Source organism: Pseudorca crassidens, chromosome 5, assembly GCF_039906515.1.
Source record: "Pseudorca crassidens isolate mPseCra1 chromosome 5, mPseCra1.hap1, whole genome shotgun sequence".
Taxonomy (NCBI): Eukaryota; Metazoa; Chordata; class Mammalia; order Artiodactyla; family Delphinidae; genus Pseudorca; species Pseudorca crassidens.
Window position 1 is genome coordinate 103,786,152 of NC_090300.1, and position 24,415 is coordinate 103,810,566.

Here is a 24,415-nt window from a genome sequence, read left to right on the forward strand (position 1 = left end):
GGCGGTTACCCAACATCCCATGTGACAGGACTGAGGAATAAGCAAGATGTGAGGGTCAGGAAATCCTGTACCACACACTCTGCCAAGAAAGTGCACTGATGTTTAGTATCCCTCAGTTGGGCATCTCTGGTTCTCTCAAAGGACATCGTGAGTAAAGAACCTTTCAAAATAAATGTGTTACCACAGCAATATGAGCCACGTGTTGTGTCAGACTCTTATTTAACCCTCACAGTGATACTGAGAGGTAAGCAATGTGATCACTGTTTCACCAGTGAGGAATCTGAGGTGCCAAGAAATGAATGACTCACCCCAAGTCATACTGCTTCTGAGAGGCAGAGCTAGGATTTGAACCAACAGAACCAGAGTGGTAGGGATGAGCATGGGGTGTGTGTGTGTGTGTGACAGAGCGAGAGAGAGAAGGGGGCAGCAAGACCAATAATTAGGGTAACTTTATTGGCTACCATTTACTTACCACTTATATGTCAGATCTGAAAATCAGAGCCTCGGCATTTATACCCACTATGCTACCTACACTCGCTCAGTGCCTGAAGTATATGGTACCACACTGTAAATGCTTCTCTTATTTTGGAGGAAAGTAGGGTGTGGTGGTTTTAAGAACACAGATGTTAGAGCATAATAGGTATGGGTTCAAATCCTGGTTCTGACACTTGGATGACTTTTGCCAATTTGCTTTCTCTCTCTCAGCCTTAGTTTTCCTTCTAGAAAACAGGAATACAGTTGACCTTTAGACAATGCAGGGGTGAAGGGCACCAACCCTCTGCGCAGTTGAAAATCTGAGCATAACTTATAGTCGGCCCTCTGTATCCTCAGTTCCACATCTGTGGATTCAACCAACCTTGGATCACTGTAGTCCTGTAATGCTGTAGTATTTATTGGAAAAATTGGAGTATAAGTGGACCCACGTATTTCAAACCCATGTTCAAGAGTCAACTGTAATAACTCCTACCCTAAAGGACTATTGTTGGAATCAAGTGTGAAAGTGTTTCTAAAGGGTTCAGAGAAGTACCAATGGCATATCCGTTGGCCACAGTACCCCTAAAGCCTAGCATGGGTTCCTACCCTCCGTGAAACCTCCCACCACTCCTACACATGTTCATGCTTCCTTCCTCTGAATCAGGGATTGCCTGTGGCTTTTAGATGATTACACACTGTTTTGCACTTTTCTTAGCTTTTAATTTTTTTTTTTTTTTTGCAGTACGCAGGCCTCTCACTGCCGCGGCCTCTCCCGTTGCGGAGCACAGGCTCCAGATGCGTAGGCTCAGCGGCCACGGCTCACGGGCCCAGCTGCTCCGCGGCATGTGGGATCTTCCCGGACCAGGGCACGAACCCGTGTCCCCTGCATCGGCAGGCAGACTCCCAACCACCGCGCCACCAGGGAAGCCCCTAGCTTTTAATTTTTTAAAAAAGTTTTAGTACAACTTTTAAAGGTTACTTTCCATTTACAGTTATTACAAAATATTGGCTGTACTCCCCGTGTTGTACCATACATCCTTGGGCCTATCTTACAGCCAATAGTCTCTACTTCCTACTCCCCCTCCCCCATATGTTACCCCTCCCCAGTCTCCCCACTGGTAACCACTAGTTTGTTCTCTGTATCTGTGCATCTGCTTCTTTTTTGTTATATTCACTAGTTTGTTGTATTTTTTAGATTCCACACATGATATCATACAGTATTTGTCTTTCTCTGACATTTCACCAAGCATAATGCCCTCCAAGTCTAACCATGTTGCTGCAAATGATAAAATTTCATTTTTTTGTATGGCTGAGTAGTATTTCATCGTGTGTGTGTGTGTGTATACACACACACACACACACACACACACACATATCATGTCTTCTTTATCCATTCATCTGTTGATGGACACTTAGGTTGCTTCCATATCTTGGCAATTGTAAATAATGCTGCTATGAACATTGGGGTGCACGTACCTTTTTGAATTAGTGTTTCAATTTACATTCCCACCAACAGTGCACAAGGGTTCCCTTTTCTCCACATCCTCGTCAACATTTCTTTTTTGTCTTCTTTTTGATAATAGCCATTCTGACAGGTGTGATGTGATATCCCATTGTGGTTTTAATTTACATTTCTCTGATGGTGAGTGATGCTGAACATCTTTTCAGGTGCCTGTTGGCCATCTGCACTTCTTCTTTGTAAAAATGTCTGTTCAGTTCTTCTGCCCATTTTTAAATCAGGTTGTATGTTTTTTGTGTTGAGCTACTCAAGCTGTTTTTATGTGTTGTATATTAATCTCTTATCAGTCATATCATTTGCAAACATTTTCTTCCATTCAGTAGATTGCCTTTTCGTTTTGCTGATGATTTCTTTTGTTTTGCAAAAGCTTTTACGTTTAATTAGGTCCATTTATTTTTGCTTTTATTTCCTTTATTTTAGGAGATGGATCCAAAAAAATATTGCTGTGATTTATGTCAGAGTGTTCTGCCTATGTTTTCCTCTAGGGGTTTTATACTATCCAGTATTATATTTAGGTATTTAATCCTTTTGCGTTTATTTTTGTATATGGTGTTAGAGAATGTTCTAATTTGATTTTTTTATGGGTAGCTCTCCAGTTTTCCCAACACCACTTATTGAAGAGACTGTCTTTTCTCCATTACATATTCTTGCCTCCTTTGTCATAGAATGACTGTAGGTGCATGGGTTTATTTCCAGTGTCTCTATCCTATTCCACTGATGTATGTGTCTGTTTGTGTGCCAGTACCATAATGCTTTGATTACTGTAGCTTTGTACAATAGTATAGTCCGACGTCAGGGAGTGTGATGCCTCCAGTTCAGTTCTTTCTCAAAATTGCTTTGGCTATTCGGGGGTCTTTTGTTTCCATTATACATTTTAAAATTATTTGTTCTAGTTCCTTGAAACATGCCATTGGTATTTTGATAGGGATTGCATTGAATATGTTGATTGCCTTAGGAAGTATGGTCATTTTAACAATACTGATTCATCCAATCCAACAACACGGTAAATCTCTCCATCTGTTTGTGTTGTCTTCAATTTCTTTCATCAGCGTCTTAAGGTTTTCCAAATACAGGTCTTTTGCCTCCTTAGGTAAGTTTATTCCTAGGTGTTTTTTTCTTTTTGATGCAATGGTAAGTGGGATTGTTTCTTTACTTTGTTTTTCTGAAAGTTCATTGTTAGTGTATAGAAATGCAACAAATTCCAGCATATTAATTTTGGATCCTGCAACTTTACTGAATTCATTGATGAGCTCTAGTATTCTGGTGGCATCTTTAGGATCTTCTTTGTATAGTATCACGTCATCTGCAAACAGTGACAATTTTACTTCTTTCGAATTTGGATTCATTTTCTTTCTTTTTTTTGTCTGATTGCTGTGGCTAGGACTCTCAATACTGTGTTGAATAAAAGCAGCAAGAGTGGACATCCTTATCTTTTTCCTGATCTTAGAGGAGATTTCTTTAGCTTTTCATCCTTGAGTATAATGTTAGCTGTGGGTTTGTCACATATGGCCTTTATTATGTTGAGTTATGTTCCCTCTGTGCCCACCTTCTGGAGAGTTTCTATTGTAAATGGATGTTGAATTTTGTCAAAAGCTTTTTCTATATCTGTTGAGATGAACATATGTTTTTTTTATTCTTTAATTTGTTGGTGTGGTATATCACATTGATTGATTTGAAGATACTGAAAAATCCTTCCATCCCTGGGATAAATCCCACTTGATCATGGTGTATGATCCCTTTTAATGTGTTGTTGGATTTGGTTTGATAGTATTTTGTTGAGGCTTTTTGCATGTATGTTCATTAGTGATACTGGCCTGTAATTTTCTTTTTTTGTGTGATATCTTTGTCTGGTTTTGGTATCGGGGTGATGCTGGCTTCAGAGAATGAGTTTGGAACTGTTCCTTCCTCTGCAATTTTTTGGAATAGTTTCAGAAGGATAGGGGTTAACTCTTCTCTAAATATTTGGTAGAATTCACCTGTGAAGCCATCTAGTCCTAGACTTTTGTTTGTTGGGAGTTTTCGAATTACTGATTCAATTTCATTACTGGTAATTGGTCTGTTCATATTTTCTATTTCTCCCTGCTTCAGTCTTGGGAGATTATACCTTTCTAAAAATTTGTCCATTTCTTCCAGGTTGTCCATTTTATTGGCAGATGGTTGCTTGTAGTGGTCTCCTATGAGCCTCTGTATTTCTGTGGTGTCGGCTGTAACTTCTTTCTCACTTCTGATTTTATTGATTTGGGCCCTCTCCCCTTTTTTTTTTCCCTGATGAGTCTGGCTAAAGGTTTATCAAAGAACCAGCTTTTAGTTTCACTGATCTTCTCTATTGTGCTTTTAGTCTCTATTTCATTTATTTCTGCTCTGATCTTTATGATTTCTTTCCTTCTACTAACTTTGGGTTTTGTTTCTTCTTTCTTTAGTTGCTTTAGGCATAAGGTTTAGGTTGTTTGAGATTTTTCTTGTTTCCTGAGGTGAGCCTGTATCACTAAGCTTCCCTCTTAGAACTGCTTTTGCTGTGTCCCATAGGTTTTGGATTGTTGTGTTTTCATCTTCATTTGTCTGTAGGTATTTTTTGATTTCCTCTTTGACTTCTTCAGTGATCCATTGGTTGTTTAGTTGTTTAGCCTTCACAGCCTTGTGTTTTTTGCAGTTTTTTTCTTGCAGCTGATTTCTAGTCTCATAGCATGGTGGTCGGAAAAGATACTTGATTTCAATTTTCTTAAATTTACCGAGGCTTGTTTTGTGGCCTAGCGTGTGATATATCCTGGAGAATGTTCCAGGTATACTTTGAAAAGAACGTGTATTTTGCTGCTTTTGGATGGAATGCTCTCTCTATATAAATTAAATCTATTTGGTCTAATGTGTCATTTAAGGTCAGTGTTTCCTTATTGATTTTCTGTCTGATCTGTCCATTGATGTGAATGGGGTATTAAAGTCCCCTACTATTATTGTGTTACTGTCAATTTCTTGTTTTATGTTTGTTAATGTTTACCTCATATACTGAGGTGCTCCTATGTTGGGTGCATATATATTTACAATTGTTATGTCATCTTCTTGGATTGATCCCTTGATCATTATATAGTGTCCTTCTCTGTCTCTTGTAACAGTATTTTAAAGTCTTATTTTGTCTAATGTTAAGTATTGCTACTCTGGCTTTCTTTTGATTTCCACTTGCATGGAATACCGTTTTCCAAACCCTCACTTTTGGTCTGTATGTGTCTCTAGATCTAAAGTGAGTCTCTTGTAGACAGCATATATACAGGTCTTGTTTTTGTATCCATTCAGCCACTCTGTGTCTTTAGGTTGGAGCATTTAGTCTGTTTACATTTAAGGTAATTATCGATATGTATATTCTTACTGCCATTTTGTTAACTGTTTTGGATTTGTTTTTATAGGCCCTTTTCTCCCCTTTTTTCTTCTTTTGTTCTCTTCTAATGTGATTTGATGACTGTCTTTAGTGTTATGTTTGCATTCCTTTTTGTGTGTATATCTGTTGTAGATTTTTGGTTTATGGTTACCATTGGTATTTATACAGCAGTCTATATATATAAATGACTGTTTTAAGTTGCTGATCTCTTAATCTCAAGTGCATTTTAACTAGCCTCTATTTGTACTCTCCTCCCCTTATGATTACTGTTTTTGATGTCATGTTTTACACCTGTTTTGTGTATCCCTTAACTGCTTATTGTGGATAGAGGTGGTTTTACTTTTGCTTTGTAACCTCCCTACTAGCTTTGTGTGGGGATGATTTCCTACCTTTACTGCTTGTTTGCCTTTACCGGTGAGCTTCTTCATTTCATAATTTTCTTGTTTCTTGTTGTGGCCTTTTCTTTTTTGCCTAGAGAAGTTCCTCTAAGATTTGTTGTAAAACTGGTTTGGTTGTGCTGAACTCTTTTTAGCTTTTGCTTGTCTGTAGAGATTTTGATTTCTCCATCAGATGTGAACAAGAACCTTGATGGGTGGAATATTCTTGCTTGTAGGTTTTTCCCTTTCATCACTTTAAATATATCATGCCACTCCCTTCTGGCCTGCAGTTTCTGCTGAAAAATCAGCTGATAGCTTTATGGGAGTTCCCTTGTATGTTATATGTTGCTTTTCCCTCACTGCTTTTAATATTCTCTCTATATCCTTAATTTTTGTCATTTTAATTACAATGTGTCTTGGTATGTTCCTCTTTGGGTTAATCCTGTATTGGACTCTCTGTGCTTCCTGGACTAGAGTGACTATTTCTTTCTCCAGGTTAGGGAAGTTTTCACCTATTATGTCTCAGATATTTTCTCAGGCCCTTTCTCCCGCTCTTATCCTTCTGGGACCCCTACAATGTAAATGTTAGTGTGCTTGATGTTGTACCAGAGGGCTCTTATACGGTCCTCTTTTTTTTTTCTCTTTTCTTCTTTTGTTTAGCGTCAGTGATTTCCACTACTCTGTCTTCCAGCTCACTGATCCGTTTGCCACCTACCTCTTTGAGAGGCTCTCCAAGACCAGCAGGTAGGTCTGGCCCAGGTTCTTATCAAATTACTGCTTTTGCCCTGGGCATTGTGTATGAGATTTTGCTTGTACCGTTTAAGAGTGACATCTCTATTTTCCCCTGTCCTGTGGGGCTCCTGAAATTAAGCCCCACTGGCCTTCAAAGCCAAATGCTCTGGGGGATCATCTTCCTGGTGCAGGACCCCCAGGCTGGTGAGCCCAATGTAGGGCTCAGGAACCCTCACTCCTTTGGGAGAACTTCTGCAATATAATTATTCTCCAGGTTTTGGGTCACCCACTCAGGGGTATGTGATTTGATTATATTGCAAGTCTGTCCCTCCTACCCGTTGTGGTTCCTTCTATATGTCTTCAGTTATAGAATGTCTTTTCTGGTAGGTTCCAGTCTTTTTCATCAATGGCTGTTCTGCAGATCGTTGTGATTTTGGTGTGCTTGTGAGAGGAGGTAAGCTCAGGGTCTTTCTAGTCTGCCATCTTGGCCCCTCCCCATTTTGCAGTTTATATTACTACTTTGAGTTGGACATGTTTTTTACCCAACAAAAATGTAAGCTCCAAGAAGGCCAAAATCATGTCTACCCCTATACATATTCCATAATTTTCCTGCATAATGTCAAACATTCACTTATCCATTTATACATTCATTCCTTCATTAAACAGATAGTCCCTGAGTTCCTACAATGTGCCAGACATTGTGACAGGGTAGAGTATGCACAGCCCCTGCCTTCACAGGGCTTCTAGCAGAGTGAGAAAGCACCCAGCCCAACAACTGTGTCATGACAAACTGCAGGCAGTGTCTTGTAGAAAAAGAACCAGGTCTTTAAGGATGTAGTTTGGTTTTAGAGAGAGAGTGAAACAGGCTTCCTGGAGGACCTGAAACTACAGATGAACTTAGAAGGAGAAGTAAGAACTAGCCTGGCAAAGAATGGGGGGAGAAACTTCTAGACAGAGGGCAGAGCCTGTGTTAAGCGTGGGAAAACACTGTGTGTGCTGGTGCATGTGACAGCCATGCGTGTGAGTGGGAGATGATGAGAGATGAGGCTGGAGAAGCCAGGGGGAGCCAGATCACATAGGACACGTTGAAGAGATTAGACTATATCCGAAGTACAGTGGGAAGCTTTTGAATAGAAGACTGACAAGCAGTAGGTGTGCAATAAATACTATGTTAATTAAATTGCCAGGATCCATCCTGAGTATTACATAAGTGGGGGGAAAAAGCCAAGTACTTAGGAAGTAAAACTAGTGCACTCTCAGAGTTCATTCTTCTTTCCACTGCTTGCCACAGAGCTTATGATACTTATTTTCCCATGAAAAGGCGACAAGGTCAATAGGACTCTGGACTCAAAGCTAAAACCCAGTGCTGACCTTAGGTACAATTTTATGAATTAGTTAAAATCTATAAAATCCCCATCCTAATCAGATCCTCCTATAACATAAATGGCAAACTAAATTAAACGGTCCATAGTTCAGATGCTGTGGGTTTTGACATTTCTACTAAGAAATGGAGCTATTTTGGATCATATGGTCCTCTTCTCCTTACCTGCTTCATAGGACGGAGGGAACCAATTGTTTTCCATCCACTGAATGCTGTCCAATTCGGGATCTCATTAGGCTTGAGTAGGATTTGTCTTCCTAAGAAATTGGATCCTTCATAAGCTATCCACCTATACGAGAAGAGGAAAGAAAAAAAAAAATGGGATGCTTAAAACAGAAAGCAATCTCTTAACAAAAATACCTCTTACTATACCATATAGGGTTCCTTCTTTAAAACCTCCAGGTTTGTAGACTGTTTTTAAGAAAAAACATTGTGTAATTGTACATTTTAACGGAAAAAGCAGGGAGGACTAGGAGAAAGCCCACTGGACTGTGGCTTAGAAGGTTTAGATTCATCAGGAATGTGGTTTTCTTACGTCCAAAACAAGGTTCCCTCCAGCTTTAGAATTCTTTGTTCCTTTGATGATACCAAGTTTTTTTCCTAACATTTTAACATTCAGAGATAGACCGTAATTCCTCCCTACTCACCCAGTTAAAAACCACCTGTTTCCTCTCCACTCTTAGGCTCACTGTCCCACATCCTTCACAGCCTCTCTGGACAGCCCCGGTGACCTCTGCAGACACACCTCCTTCCACAACAACTCCCAGCAAGGGCTACTTAAAATTATCCACAGAAATCTGGTCTGAACCCTTACTTCAAGGTCTAGCTCCTTTGCAAATACTTCTCAGTACCCCAGGGGCCTTCAAATCGGGCCAAGTTACAGGGTGTCAAAGTGTGCAGGGCCTCAAGGTGAGTGTCTGGAGCCTGGAGACTCATTCAGTGGCACACAGTCATGCCCATTCCTTTCCGGATTGGCCTCGGCTGCTTCAGCACCACAATGGCAGGTTGAATGCTTGTGACAGAGTCAGGATAGCCAACAAACTGAAAAGACCACCTGGCCCCTACTGAAAAGGTTTGCTGAGCCCTGCTTGAGGTGGTTATCAAGCTAAGGAGAATAAGCTGGGACTGCCAAGAGGATCTGAAATTCTCAGCAGGACTCCAGGTCACGGCATACGGTGCTTTCAGAAAGTAGGCATGAAGACGAGGTGGCTGCCTTGCTTGGTTCAGACGAAGCCTCCTGCTCTCCACAGCCAAGATCAGGCTTGGCTAAATTATGAATGGATGAACAAGGCATGTGACCTTCCCTCTACCCCTTCTTGCCAACACAATCTAAATAAACCATCAGATTGGTGCAGAGTCAGGACAGTATGACCATGGAGAGGCTGAGCTACCTCTCCAGCTTTGCAGATTCTTTTTAGACAGGCAGGGATGTCTCAGTTATAAAACCTAGGCAAGGTTTCAATAAACTATACCTCATTATATATTAATCTAATGAATTTCACAGTTGAAAAGCATTAACTTGGCCCCCATTACCACCACAGATCAGAGATGTGGCATAATACAGGGATTAAACAGAACAAAACAAAACTTGTCACTGAGGGCAGCTGGCTGTGCATTAAGGGGCATTCTGGGAGCCATCTGTGGCCTAGGAAAACCTTCAGACAGCCTTCACTAGTCCTTACTCCATGTACCAATTCTCTTTCAGAGAATCCAGAACAGTGAGAGGAGGTACATAATAAACTAAAGAGAAGCAATAAGAATGTTACGGTAAAATGGCAGCAGTTTTCTACAAAAGAGTGAAATAAGCTCGTGAGAAATTTCCAGAAGTGAGTCAGTAACTATCAGTTCCACTTAGAAATGTAAAGAAAAGAAATGTATAAAAAAGCTGTAAGGGACTTCCCTGGTGGTGTGGTAGTTAAGAATCCAGCTGCCAATGCAGGGGACACGGGTTCGATCCCTGGGTCCAGGAAGATCCCACAACTACTGAGCCTGCACGCCGAGAGCCCATGCTCCGCAACAAGAGAAGCTACTGCAATGAGAAGCACGTGCACCGCAAGGAAGAGTGGCCCCCGCTCGCCACAACTAGAAAAAGCCCACACGCAACAATGAAGACCCAACGCAGCCAAAAATAAATAAATAAAATAAATAAATTTATTATTTAAAAAAATGCTGTGAAAGTCGTAACTTTCACAGGGATGTAGAATTCAGTTCAGAGTTAGTTAAGTGGTAAAGGATATACTGGAATATAATATAGGGATTATTATGCTTAGAGAGAGTAAAGCAATTTATGTTTAATAAACATCAAACCATGTGAAATGCTTTGCAGAAGAAAGTTTAAACTGCTGTACACGTGAATGATACAGAAACCACTTATTATAATAGTTAACTCAGTTTTCAAATCAACTTATAGTCTCAGCTTTGTCTTTCATTATCCCCAAGATAGTTTAACAAGGAGAGTTGATTATCACACAATTTCAAAGTCATAAGACATAAAAATAGGCATCTTTATATTAATCACTGAGAGCAATGTGTGTTCTTTCAGATGACTTTTGGTACCTAAACACCAAAGGTACAGGAGGAGGGGCAGGCTGACAGCCACTCTCAGAAACGGCCTGAGATGTAGATTTTCTAGGAAGCATTAGAGCTTCAACCTCAGGGCCCCTCCCTTGCAGGCCACTTACCATTTCTGTTCTGAATAAATTTGCAAGTTCATACCTAATGAAGTTCATACCCATCATTTTTTATTTCTTTTCTTAGAGTCATCTCCCTAGATTGTAAAAGTGCAGGCCCTGCAAGACCTGGATTCACCCTGACTGACATCCTGAATGAACAGCAACGCTGGTAGGTGGGCTGGGTCAGCCAGGACACCCAGCCTGAAAATAACTGCCTTGGAGCAAACAGCTCTGGAATAAACAAGATGTCAAATCAAAATACAAAAAAACCCTATTAGTTTTAGTCACTTGTCATAAGCAGGCAATGGTCTCAACCAGTCAAAGTGGCTGGTTTAATTAGGTTTCTTCTGAAAGGAAAGTGGGCTCAAATTGTTTCGGTCATCTGGTCCACCTTCTCTCGGACACATGTTCTGAACACGTGGCAGCCCTTCTCTCCCAGCAGGCTCTTCTCCCAGACCACTGCCTGCTACTTCATACTGGACACAGTCCACTGTCTTCTCTTATTTGAGAGAAACTACTATTATTACATGGAGAGAGAAAAGAAGGAGTAAGAGTACCATCAGACCAAGTAACAGCAGCTGTGGGGGAATAAAAAGCAACCGTGCAACTCTGTCCTACAAGAGTGACTGAAGCAGGCCAGGCCCTTGTCCCATACTTACAGTCCACTTTTTACCCACACAGACTGGGTGTAGAAGTGCAGGTCCTTGTTCAGAACAGAGTTCACAGCCTCTTCTAGATGTAACTCTCTCCCCTCACAATGTTCCAGAGCAAAAAGGCTAATGGAGGGTTCTTCGAAAACCTAACAGCACAGAAAAGAGAAAACATCACCATACACAGTGGCCACACCTCAGTGACATCCCAGTTAGAACGCAGGGTACCCTGGATCCACGGTTTCATATGCAGTTTACTGCTCTACACTCTAATGGCCTTACAGTCAAAGCTGCAGTGGTGAGACTAGATTCCATAAATAATTTTTATTCAATTTTTTTGTAAATAATTGAAGCTTTAAAAAAGGAGTCTCGCTGTCATAATAAAAATGGAGACCTGGTTCCAATCACATATTAAGGTCTGGTTGTGCTGTAATACAGACCGCATTTTTGGTCCTGCCAATGCTTTTAGCTGGCCATAGAATAAACATAGAATGGAACAGAACTCGCATTTCCCAGGAGGTCACAGGAGCAGTCACTGAGAATACAAGACTTCTTGGCTCTAGGCTCTTAAGTATTCCCCCAACCCTCACGTCAGAAAAGAATAGAATCAACTTTGCTCTCTCTCATTCATTGGTATATACAAGACACCATGTTAGGCAACTTCTGGGGGATGAGAAATCAAAACAAGTCACCATCCTTACGTCTGGGGCATTACTAACTAGAAGCTAAACTAGAAGAATTGCACGGATATCGGAATGTAATCCAGGGCAGAGAAGGATATGCCCTATGAAAGTACCCAGGGGAAGCCCAGACTCTTTTTAGCAGAAGGGTGCAGGAATCAAGCTTCACAGACACGGTGGTATAGGAGCTCAGTCTCCAAAGATGCCATGGATCTGGAGAGACCTACGGAGAATAAAGGGAAGGCACTCTGTGCAGAGAAGGGAGACAGAAAGGCACGGGCCACATTAGGGAAACAGCAGGTAGACCTATGTAGCTAGAACACAGAGTCCAACAAGAAACAGTGCCGAGCGCTCCCACTGTTTGCTACTGTGTATTGAGTTGCCTGCTTCTCCTTTACACTGACAGGGCAGAGACAGATGCATTGCCAACAGGGAGTCCTTGAAGGCTTTTGGGCAGAGGAGTAGGAAGGGGCTGAACTATGTGTAAGTTGGTACATGAGAAGCAGAGCACTGGGGACAGGGACTGTGGACGTTCAGAGAACAGTAAATAAACAGTCCAACGACCAGCTCTCACAAGTGACCTGCAGATACACTTGCATAAGAGCAAAATGACTTATCAAAGTGTTATTCCTGGCAGCAGTGTTTGGAATAGCAAAGGATGGAGAATGACTTAAATGTCCATCAAGTGGGCACGGGTTAAGTAAATTGTGGAGGAATTCTATACAGCTGTACAAAAGAATAAGACTGTTATGAAAGATCTCTAAGATATGTCCTTTAGTGGCAAAGACAAAGAGTAGTGCAGAAGAGCATATTTCTTATGCTGCCATTTGTGTAGAGAAGGGAAAATTTATGTACACACACATATAACATGTGCTTTATACACATTAAAATTTTCCTTAAAAAAAATCAATATAAAATTACTCCATGGCGAATGTGTCTGTCAGGAAACTAGGATCTGAGAAGATAAAAGGCCCAAGTGGGAGCCAAGTTTTTCACTGCATGCCTTTTGGTTCCTTTTGGATTTTTGAACCATGGAAATATTTATTCAAAAATTTAAATTGGTAATTATTATGCCTATGTTTGCATGTAAATGTGTTTGCACCTATTTTTCTTTAAATGGACTTCAGAAAACTTATCTGGCAACAACATGAGTGAAGAAAAGAAAGAATGCAAGTATCAGTACAGGGGAAGAATCCTCCAGGCCAAAGAAGAAGAGTCAGACCTAAAACAGGAGGAGGTGGTGGTGGTGGGGGGCATTGGAAGGTTAGGATTGGCGAATAAGGGATGGCCAGAAAAACTATCGCAGTGATGAGAGAGACCAAGTGAGACAAACAGATGGAATGAGAAAGTGAGAAAAAACATGTGCGAGAGTGGGGCTGGGGGCACGGTGGTACAGAGTCGACCCGTGAACAACAAGGGTTTGAACTGCACAGATCCAATTGTACAGGGATTTTTTTCAATAAATACGTCCTACACAGTCTGAGGTTGGTTGAATCCTTGGATGTGGAACCACGGAAATGGAGGGCCACCAGTAAAGGCACACGCTGATTTTCAACTGTGCGGAGGGTCGGCACCCCTAACCCCCATGTTGTTCAAGAGTCAACACTAATTATAAGAAAATCTGGAGAGGAAATACACCCCGCAGCTGAGAACTTATATTGAGAACTGGAGGTTTGAAGGTTGAGATAGAGACAGAATAATCCTAACAGAAATGTCCAATGAACACTGGACCTTCTGATCTGGAGTTCAGGGAGAAGATCGAATGTAGGGATGATAATCTGGGAACTCTCAGAATCTGGGTAATAACTGGAGCCAGTTATGGGTAAGAAAATGGAAATGACAGGAGGACAGAACTGCGCTGACAAACGAAGCGGGTGGTGATCAAAGGCAGGCCTGTGGAGCTGACTGAACTGGGAGAGAGGAGACAAAAGAGGACATATCACAGAAAGAAAATTATAAGGAAGAGTTGGCCACAGTATCAAATACTTTTGCGATGTCAAGGAAGAGGGTGACTGCGATGAGGCTGATTGGGTTTGGCGATCAGGGGGCAGCTGGTAACCAATGAGAGAGCTCACTGAGCCACATGCAGGAGATGAGGGGCAGAATCTAGGCTGAAAGGGCTGAGGAATAAGCGGGAAGAGACTGTAGACGGCATACAGGTTATTTTTTAGAGAAGTTTGGTAAAGAGGAGGGAAATCGGCGGCTGGTCCACGTGGCAGGCACGGTGGAAGGTGGCAGCATAACGGGAAGAATCTGAATGATGCAAGACAAGAGGGGTGGTTCTAGGGAAGAAGGCGGAGGTCCAATCCACTGTCCCATCAGTGCAGAACCCCTGACTGGAATCAGTCCATGAGGAAAAGGATCGCTTTGAAAAGGATGAAATATGCTACCTCTGAAATACAAGGAAAGATAGAGAAAGAACACCGAGAAATTTCCAGGTTTCTAAAATAGGTAAAACGTGTTGTAATTTTCTCTTTATGTTATGTGGCAAAGGTTGCCTGTGGATCACGGAAGGTGTGAAGCACTGTCCAACGGAACTTTCTGCAGCGGCAGCAATATTGTATATCCGTATCTTCAGTATGGTAGCTGCTAGCCATACGTGGCCATTGAGCATTTGAAATGTGGCTCGTGTGACCAAAGTGAATTTGTTTTATTTAATTTTAATTAAAAAAACTACATGTGGCTAGTGCTATGGTATCAGATAGTGCAGACTGAGGGGTTAGAGGATGCTGGAAGAGAAGGTAAGCGTCACTGTGTGCAGTGAGACAGTAAGCTAAGCATAAAAAGACTGCCCGGGAGCACTGATTTTCCTTCAGTAAACAACATAAACTGGGTCAGGAATGGAAATTCATCTCAAGTCACTGAGGTTCCTGAGTGACTGCAGACCAGATCAGGCTCCTCTTCTGCTATCTGCAAAATAAAAACTGGAAGCATGCCAACAATTTATAGAAGAAGTGTCCTTATAGGAGGGTCGAGAACAGTAGTAGTTTAGAAAGGCAGCCAATAGCAGCCTTTAAATTACCCACTAAAACTGGTGACCGAAAATTAGTGGACAGTCAAAATCCACAGATAAGCCCCTGACTTTATTGCTGGACTTTTCCCAACATTCTCACCCTTAAGCTAATGAAGAAACATTTCAGCTTACCTCTGCTTGTTGAGTTGCTAATTAGTAAGGAAGGGCAGACAGGCAAGGAGCCTGGACTGGGCTCGTGATCGACCACCAGCAACACTCTCCCCAGTAAAGAGTTTGCTGTGGTAAGAGTGGCACTTACATTACAGGCGTTTAACGCTGACATGAGGTAACTCTTTTATATTCCACAGGGAAAAATTAAAATCTTAGGTGAGGATATAACTTAAATGCTAAGTGATATTCTAAGAAAATAGGTCCTGTGTACATTTTTCACCTTCCTTTTGTGGAATGTCCACAAAGGTGTTTTTTATTTTATTTTATTTTTTTCAAAGGCATTTTTTAAAAGACTACCATTATCACTCACATCGCATCAAATTCACTCCCCATTTAAAAGACAATCTAGCAATTCTGGACCTAGAAATTTATCTTACGATAACAATGCAAAATCTGATGGAGGGGATCTCAAAAATTGTTTTAAAAATGATCATGCAGGAAGATTGAGAAAAACATTGCAGAAAATGACTGAAGATATTTTTACAAGTTTACATAAATCAGTAAGGATCCTCTAAGAGACCCAGTACCTAAATGGGCAAAGAACACAAACCAACAGCATTAACCAAGTAGGAAACATGACTAACAGGGATGGACAAACCTCCCTCCTTTCCATTAACAACAACGAGATATCATCATGTGGTCCCATCTGTCAAACTTTTCATTTGCGAACAACTATTGTTTCTAAGCTTAAAGTCAGTCCGTCTTTAGAGGTTTGAGATATATATTTAACTTGACTTTTCTCTATTTAAATTATTTTTACTTAAATGGTCTTAATTTATAAATACACAGTTGATCCTTGAACATGGGTTTGAACTGTGCAGATCCACCCGAACGTGGATTTTTTCCCAATAAATTTAGTATCTGTATTTTCATTTTACAGTTCTTTAAATTAACTAAGTGTTGGGGAAAGTTTGTGTTCATTAGAGATCACAATATATGGAATCAAAGGAACTGGGTTCGAGTCCTGATTCTATCCAAATTGTTTCACCTTCCTGCCCTTGGGTGAGACATTTATCAATTCCTTTGTCTTGAGGCAGAAATAGCAGTACGTAGATTTTCCACTGCCTATAGGGGGTGGAGACGGGGGGGTTAGCACCCCTAAACCCCTGTGTTGTTCAATGGTCAACTGTACTTAAATTCATAAATGTACTCGATTTATAAATGTACCTAAAGGTTAGGAAGGCAATCATTCAGAAATAAAGAGCACTGAAGAACTATGTTAAAATCTTATTTTTCTGATACATTTTCCAAATATGAAAGTAGGAAGAGTATACATACACTATTAACAGTCTTTAAAACTGAAGATGACAGAGTAATCTGAACTTTCCAAGGACAACAGAAACCACCAGAACTTAATTACAATTTGAGCTCTGCAAATCTCTTGGCCTCAGTCCATGCTAACTTAGAAGACAGCCAACCATTTGGGGCCACAGGCTCTTCTTAGGTGTCAGCAGCAACAGGACATTCCTGCTGGGTGAAGTCTAAGCCATGCAAAGAGGATACAGCCTCTAAAAGGAGGCTGTGGTTAAGAAAGGAAAAGAATACTTAAACTGTATAAATGAAAAGAAAACTTATCACTCCATCAACGAAAATAATATTTTAAATGACAGTAATAGTAAGAACTAACATACATGACACTTAATATGTGCTGGGCATCATATATACATACACACACACAAACTATACAGAAGGGATTGTGAATGGATGGATATATATATGTATATATACATGTGTGTATATATACATATACATATATCCCGATTTTTTTAACCGAATTCATTTGGCAACAAAATCTGATCTGAATAAGTAGAAAACTATTTATAATATTTATCCAACTTGTGTAGCCATGATTATATTTTGCTACAGCAACAGAAATGTGTTTAATTATGGGGTGTTGCCCAGAACCTTTCTGGGGTTATTGTCTTATATGCTATCTATGAACCATATTACTGTTTAAAATATGAAAAATTCCAAATCCCAAAATACATTCATGTTAGGAATTGTAGAACTGTGTCCACTCCTTTAATCCATGCAACTTTCCTTTGACATGGGTACCATTATTATCCCCACTTTACAGATGAAGAATGAAGGCACAGGTCACATACAGTAAATAAAAGAGCTGGCATTTGAAACTAGACAGAATGGCCTCAGAGGCTGTGTTCTTAACCCCTCCACTATAGTTCTAAAATGTTCTAAGTAATTTTATCATGTAGAATATTTTTGATTGGCATGTGTGACATTATCTGAAGCAGTTGACTTCATGTTGCTCATCTGGGTAATATCTATGACCCCATTCTTACCTATCCCATCAACTTAGCAAGTGTGTCCACCATCTAAATTTGAAGCTCTGAGACCTGGGTACAGGTACTCTGCTAGAAGGATTACATTTATATCAACACATCTTCAATATATATTGGATAAAATGTTTAAATCTAACTACTAATTTTTGACATTTCTTAAAACTATACAGACTTGAATGTGAACTTGAATAGTATTTAACAATGGGGGTGAATTAGTTTCCCTAATCACCAATTGCATGAGTTTGCAAGATGGTAAAGAGAATATATGTACTTTATACATTTTTTTCATTATTTTTTTTATCCATATAGCAAGTCTTTGAGGTGGAATGAAGTCTGTCAAATGGTCTTTTCCTAATTTTAAAGACGAAGCAAATATTGAATTATATTGGTTAGCTCAGTGTCAACATGAGACCAAGACTTCAATCTTTCACTCCAGGGAGTACATAAACTATAACTTGAAAGCACATAGTCAAAAGATTTTTGAAATGGAAATATGTTGGGGTCCTAGAAGCATGGTTTGTGTAATCACACAGAATATCTCTAGTTAGAGTCTGTGTTAGACTAAAAGCGGGGAGTTGGCGGGGGTGGAAGAGAGACCTCTGACAAAAACATAATGAAAGGGAACATCCCGTTCAAAGACCACATTTATTGGAGAAAAAGAGGCCATTCTGGAAGTGAGAACAGAGGTGAAAACTACTTGGAAAGTTTATTGACTATTAATACTAAAAACAAAGCATCTGATAAAATTTTGCCTTACTTCTCATTGCTTAGAAGAAAGAAGAAATTATTCAATTTAGCAAACATTTCTGAATTTTTCTTGCACGCCAGATAATTTGCCAAGTGCCTGGGATACTTAAACAAGTTCAAACGCTGAGATGGAAGGAAGCTCTTGAGCTCTGACCTCTAACAGGAAGTGTCCAAAACTTCCTTTCATGGTATACAAAGCCCTCCACGTTCTGATCTCCAAAGGGCTTTGCAGCCTCATCTGTCAGAGTAACAAAGTTACTATCATCTCTATTGCTTTTCAGCACTTTACATCCTTATCTGCCTTAACCAGATCTTCACTCTTCCAGGTATTTCCAGTTGCCAAGTCCAGGGGAATTCTTTTGTCCCATATCATCTGTCTCTGACATTTCCACCTTCCACTTTTTCCTGGCTCTTTCCCTTTGGGCAATAAACATGCTCATTTATTTACATACAAAAAAAAAAAAAATACAGACCTGTACATTAGCATTGTATAGTTCTTTGAGTTTCAAATCACTGCTTGTATGGAAAAGGTGTTGATATTACCTTAGGATAATGTTAGTTGGTTAGACTCTAAATATAACATGTTATTTTATTTTAAAAATATCTAGCAAACAGCCACTAAGAACAGCCGTATCTGTACAGCCCAACAATATCACTTCACCCTAATCTTTGCCAAGTGAACCATGGCTAAAAAACTAAGAACAACTAGACTGAATTCAAGGAAAGTAACCATAATGTGCACCTCAAATACCATTCCAATCCAGAGAAATACCAAACAGTGTGCTGGCAAAAACGTATCTGCAGTGATGAAAATCTAATAGAAGGCTCATAAATCTCTAATGAGACTCTAATCTGGAATCTTCTAAGTTTGGCCCATTTAAAACAAAATCACATAAATACTTTCAGTCTTATCAAATCTTGATGTTGCACAACAAATATGAATTCTTGTCTATGAGCTATTATAATATTATTGAGTGTTTTCATGTGCTAAAGGCTTCATATGCACTAGCTCATATAATCCTCATTTTATTCGATGAGAAAGTTGAGGCATAGAGTGGTCAGAAACATGCCCAGGGTCACTCAGCTAACAAGCAATGGTCTGTCAGACTCTCAAACCAAACTCTTCTCCAGTGAACTATAATGCCCCTCATAAGAGCCTCTTTCACTTGGCTTAGAAAATCCGTTTCATCACAGGCCTACCTTTCTAACTGGTCTTCTTCCTTTAAAAAAAAAGTTATAATACATTTCAAAAAAGAATAAATAATATCTAGACGATCATGTATCCAGCACCCAGAAGTAATACATTTGAATTTTACTATATTTATATCAAACTGTATAAACAAGTAAAATCATAACATGTACAGATGAATTTTAATTTTCCCCCCTCCCTAGAAGTAACCACTATGATGAAGTTGTGAATCTTTATACATCCTTTGTTTTTAAATTTCACAGAAATATATCTTACTGTAACATCCTTAGTAACACATGAACCTCAGTTAATATATTATATTTCCTTTTATGATTGTGCTGTACTATAGTTTGTTTCATCCATCAATGCTGCAACAAACATCCTTATTTTTCCCTCATAGCAACTGATACTCCTTCCACTAGCTTTGTATGAATAATCCCACTTCTCTGCCACTAAACTAAACTTTGGTGTTGTCAGATCTTCCAATGTTTGTATCTAAAGTAAGGTAATGCTACCTAATTACTATTTTATTGATAATTTGCATTTACTGGATCACTAGTGAGGTTTAACATCCTTTGTATGTTCTTAGCCATTTTCTCACATTTATGAACTGGCTATTCATAGTCTCTGCTGATTTTTAAAATAGGTTTTTCTTTTTTTTTTTCAATTGATTTGAAAGAGTTCTTTTTATATTCTATACATTAAACCTTTGTAGCTTATAAGGGCTGAAAATATATTCTCTAGTCTGTGGCTTGCTGTGGTAGGCTCAATAATTAATGTTCCCCCACCACCATCCAAAAAGAGGTCTGCATCCTAATCCTGGAACCTATGAATATGTTAGCTGATATAGTGGAAGGGACTTTGCAAATGTGATTAAGAGTTAAGAATCTAGGGCTTCTCTGGTGGCGCAGTGGTTGGGAGTCCGCCTGCTGATGCAGGTGACACGGGTTCGTGCCCCGGTCCAGGAAGATCCCACGTGCTGCGGAGCGGCTGGGCCCGTGAGCCATGGCCGCCGGGCCTGCGCGTCCGGAGCCTGTGCTCCGCAACGGGAGAGGCCGCAGCGGTGACAGGCCTGCGTATCGCACAAAAAAAAAAAAAAAAGAGTTAAGAATCTAGAGATGGGGATATTTGTCTGGATTATCCAGATAGACCTAATATAATCACATAGGTCCTTATAAGAGGGTCAGAGACAGAGGATAGAGAACAGAAATTGAAGTGATAAACTTTGAAGATGGAAGAGGGCCATGAGCCAAGGAATGCTGGGCACCTCTAGAAGCTGGAAAAGTTAAAGAATCAGATTCGCCCCTAGTGTCTCCCAGAAGGTATGCAGTCTTGCCGACCCCGTAATTTTACCCCAATAAGACCTATTTTAGACTTCTGACCTCCAGAAATGTAAGATCATTTCTGTTGTTTTCAGCACTATTTTTTTTTTTTTTTTTTTTGCGGTACACGGGCCTCTCACTGTTGTGGAGGACAGTAAGTTTAGTGAGCACTCGTCATCTCATATAGATACAAAATGAAATGGGAAAAAATTGTTTTCCTTGTGATGAGAACTCTTAGGATTTACTTTCTTAACAACTTTCATATATAACATATAGCAGTGTTAATTCTATTTATCATATTACAAGTTACATCTTTAGTATTTATTTATCTTATAACTAGAAGTCTGCATCTTTTGACTAACTGCCATCCAGTTCCCCCTCCGCCACCCCTCACCCCGTTAACCACAAATCTGACCTCTTTTTTTTTTGACCTCTTTTTCTATGAGTTTGTTTGTCTGTTTGTTTTTGAAGTATAATTGACCTACAACACCATGTTAGTTCCTGGTGCACAATACAGTAGTTCAATATTTCTATACATTTCAAAACAATCACCGTGAAGTCGAGTTGTCGTCTGTCACCTTACAAAGATATTACGTAATTACTAACTATATGCCCGGCACTGTACATTTCATTCAGGTTTGTTTTTCACATTTAGGTTGCCATTAATCCATCTGGAGTTTATTTTTGGTGTTTGGAATAAAGCAAGATTCAAATGGTATCTTTTTCCATGTAAAGGGCCAACTGTCTTTCATAATAGTCCCACTGAAATGCTATTTCTGTCACCTTCCAAATTCCATTATTCATGAAGGTCAGTTTCTATGCTCTCCTATCCCACTCTTCTATTGGTCTCTCCTTGCACCAATACTCACTACCTTAATTATTACTGATGAATAATGCAATATCTGTATTTGGTAGGACAAGTGATCCTGCCTATTGTTCTTAAAAATAATCTTGGCTAGTTTGAATCCCTATCTTTGCCAAATTAATTTTAGAAGGAGCTCATCATGTCTTACCACCACCCCTGCAAAAGACAAAAGATTCTGTAAGCATTCTGCCTGAAATTTTATTAATTTGGGGAAGACCAAAATATTTACAATATTGAGTCTTTTCATCTATAAAATCTCTCTCCATCTTTTATGTCCTTCAAGAAAGTTTTAACAATTTTCCTCATAAAGAACTTACTTGCATATGTTAGATTTATTTCTAAGTATCCTATATTTTAATTGCTACTTATCTTGTAATCGGCAACTTTTAAAGATTTCATATTAATCCTAATAACTTGTCTGTGGATATTCTTGACAATTTTGTTTCTTCCTTTATACCTTTTGTGGTTTTAATCTTATTAAAGTGCCTAGGACTCCAAAATAATGTTGAATAGAAGTGGTGATAGTAGAGACCATTGTCTTCTGCCTGAATTTAAAAGGAAATGCTTCAGGTATCTTACTTGGAAGTATGATGTTTACTGTAGGTTTTTGTTGGCCTTCATGTTCAAAATGTACACAGTTGTTACTGCTATTAACTATATATAAGTTCATCTGAAAAGTTAAAAGTAACCAAACTCCCCTACACTTTATAAAGTCATTGCTTCCTTTCATCTGTGGCTGGATTTACAGTCATCTATTTATAGCTGCACCCCTCCCTTATTCATTACTCTTGCACAGAATGAATTATTGTCTTGCCAATTCTTATTCTACCTTTTAAGATCATTTATGTCATCACAGTCATAAATTTCATTTGAACTTTTTCTACAATCTCTTGTTACAATGTTTCTTTTGCTTTGCCTGCTTATAGCTACCAGGATTGGATTATACTTCAAAGGAGGCCAACTTCCATGCCAAGCCACCATGGAGACACTAAAGAAGTAATGAGAAGACTGCTGCTCCCATGGAAATGCAACAAAAGCAGGTTACCCCACACACTACTAGACCAATGCTTAAAAAACATTTTACTTAATGTTCCCAACTCACCTCTAGCCCCTCGCCAACTGTTCTGGGGACTGTTATTTGGCAAAACTTTATTGAAAGCTAACATACCATCTTATTCCCTCAGACCATGTGAGGCCTAAGACTGGACACATTGCTTTTCATGTCCAATTAGAAATATGCCCAGGATACTTATTCTGTTGAAGTGGAGGCTGTCAAAGATGTAAAAATACCTGTTCTAACAGTTTCTTTACAGATGAGTTAACTGAGGTCAAAATAAATTAGATGATTTGTACAAGGTCACACTAGTGAAAAGCAGAACTGTAAACTATGCTCGCAGCTCCTTTTGCTGTAAAATGACTGCAAATTATGCATCCATGGACCTCTAGAATGTAACATATGTCTGCACAGATAGAAATCAGCCTGGAGCAAACTGTCATTTGCAAGACATACTGATCTTGTATGAAGATGAAGTGTTAGGATTCCTCAATACTATACCATTATGACACGTTAGCACTAAAAGTCCCAGCATGTCTGGGAATGCCAACTACAAGCAACACCCTCATAATTCTGCAGTTTTAACTAATAAAAGCAAAAATAAAAAAATTTAGCTCATATATATGTAAAGTTAACTCAGCTGGATGTAACATTTCCCACAATGAATCCAGAATCACACTGGATTGTGGCATAGGCAGTAGTATTAACCAATCTATAGAAAAAGGCGTATCAGTTCCTAAGTGGTAACACAGTAGGGGGACAGGGGCTGTGAAAGTAATCAGAGAAGCAGGGTAGATACAGTGTGTCTAGAATTTTCCAAGGAAAGGAGACACAGAATTTGGAGAATACAAACAACTGGGGAGGTGGGGTGGTGGAGTCTCTTTTGTGGGGAATATTAGCCTAGGTAAACTACTCAAGACATCTACCTAATTTTATCCAAATATTAAAATGTCTGATGACTAATTCCATTTCCTGGGTTCTTCCAGAGAGGCAGAAAAATACCCAGGACAGAATTCTCAAGTATTCTAGTTACTAGAATCCACCTCCTACAAAATTACCAGGTTGGCCTTCTGGTTCACCTATCAATCTCCTAGGTCTGATCAACTCAGGGTTTCAGGGCCACCAGGGTGAAGCATGGTTGACTTCACCAAGGAAATGTTACCTGTTGAGGCTGCCTCCTGGTCAGCTTGCAGATCTTTACTGGGATGCCCAATGTCACCTCATATTCCTTCCATTTCACCACCAAACCTACTGCCTAAACATGGCTTCAACAAAGACCTTTCAGAGATTCAAAACATACCTGGTAAAGGCATTAAGAAAACTTATATGCTCTCCTTACATAAACTGAATACACTCTTTAATCAGTTATTGAAGTGAAAAGGCTATAGCTCTCAAATCCTTTCCAAGAGGCACCTTCATCTACACTGCCTGGATTCCACAGGACCAAACCAGGGACATGCAACTGCATAGTTCAACTTATGTAGAGATGTTTCTTTTCTCTGTCTGTATTTTTACTCCTAATTTTAACTATTTATTTTTGACTTCATGAATGTGGAAGAAATGTAACTCCTCAAACAAAAAGAGTAATACCATTCATTTGGAGCACCTAAGTATCTGTCTGCTAGTTTGACCACTAAACATTGCTAAAAAGTTCCCTTCCCAGTAAATGCAGACTTTCCCATGCCTTTTTCAGCCTTATCAATACTTGGAGAGACTGACCAAAACACATTTTTTTTTTTTTTTTTTTTAAATCCAATTTTCCTCCAATAGACAGGAAGCATCGTAGCCACTTAGTCTTTCCAAGTTGGTGTCTAAAGGCCACTAAGAGAGACCGAGCCTCTATTTTTATTCTTGTTCCTCAGCCAAGACTCTATTTTTACCCTGATACCAAGAATACTCTCT

The 24,415-nt window shown here is 39.6% G+C and overlaps 1 protein-coding gene and 1 long non-coding RNA gene across 4 annotated transcripts in view; one reads left to right on the forward strand and one right to left on the reverse strand.

The window, feature by feature from the left end:
• The window catches only part of CRYBG3 (crystallin beta-gamma domain containing 3), a 114,338-nt gene that overhangs the window by 6,309 nt on the left and 83,614 nt on the right, over window positions 1-24,415 (reverse strand). For all 3 annotated transcript variants that reach the window (XM_067739149.1, XM_067739147.1, XM_067739148.1), the window contains 2 exons: window positions 11,182-11,321; window positions 8,016-8,139 (listed from right to left, as the gene is read on the reverse strand). In XM_067739149.1, coding sequence (XP_067595250.1) covers window positions 8,016-8,139; window positions 11,182-11,321 — 264 coding nt within the window. The remainder of the gene's footprint in view (window positions 1-8,015; window positions 8,140-11,181; window positions 11,322-24,415) is intronic.
• On the forward strand, window positions 1,448-23,359 carry LOC137225296 (uncharacterized). The gene is made up of 4 exons (XR_010943764.1): window positions 1,448-6,481; window positions 6,857-6,923; window positions 10,608-10,691; window positions 22,386-23,359. It is a non-coding gene; the product is annotated as an uncharacterized lncRNA (long non-coding RNA).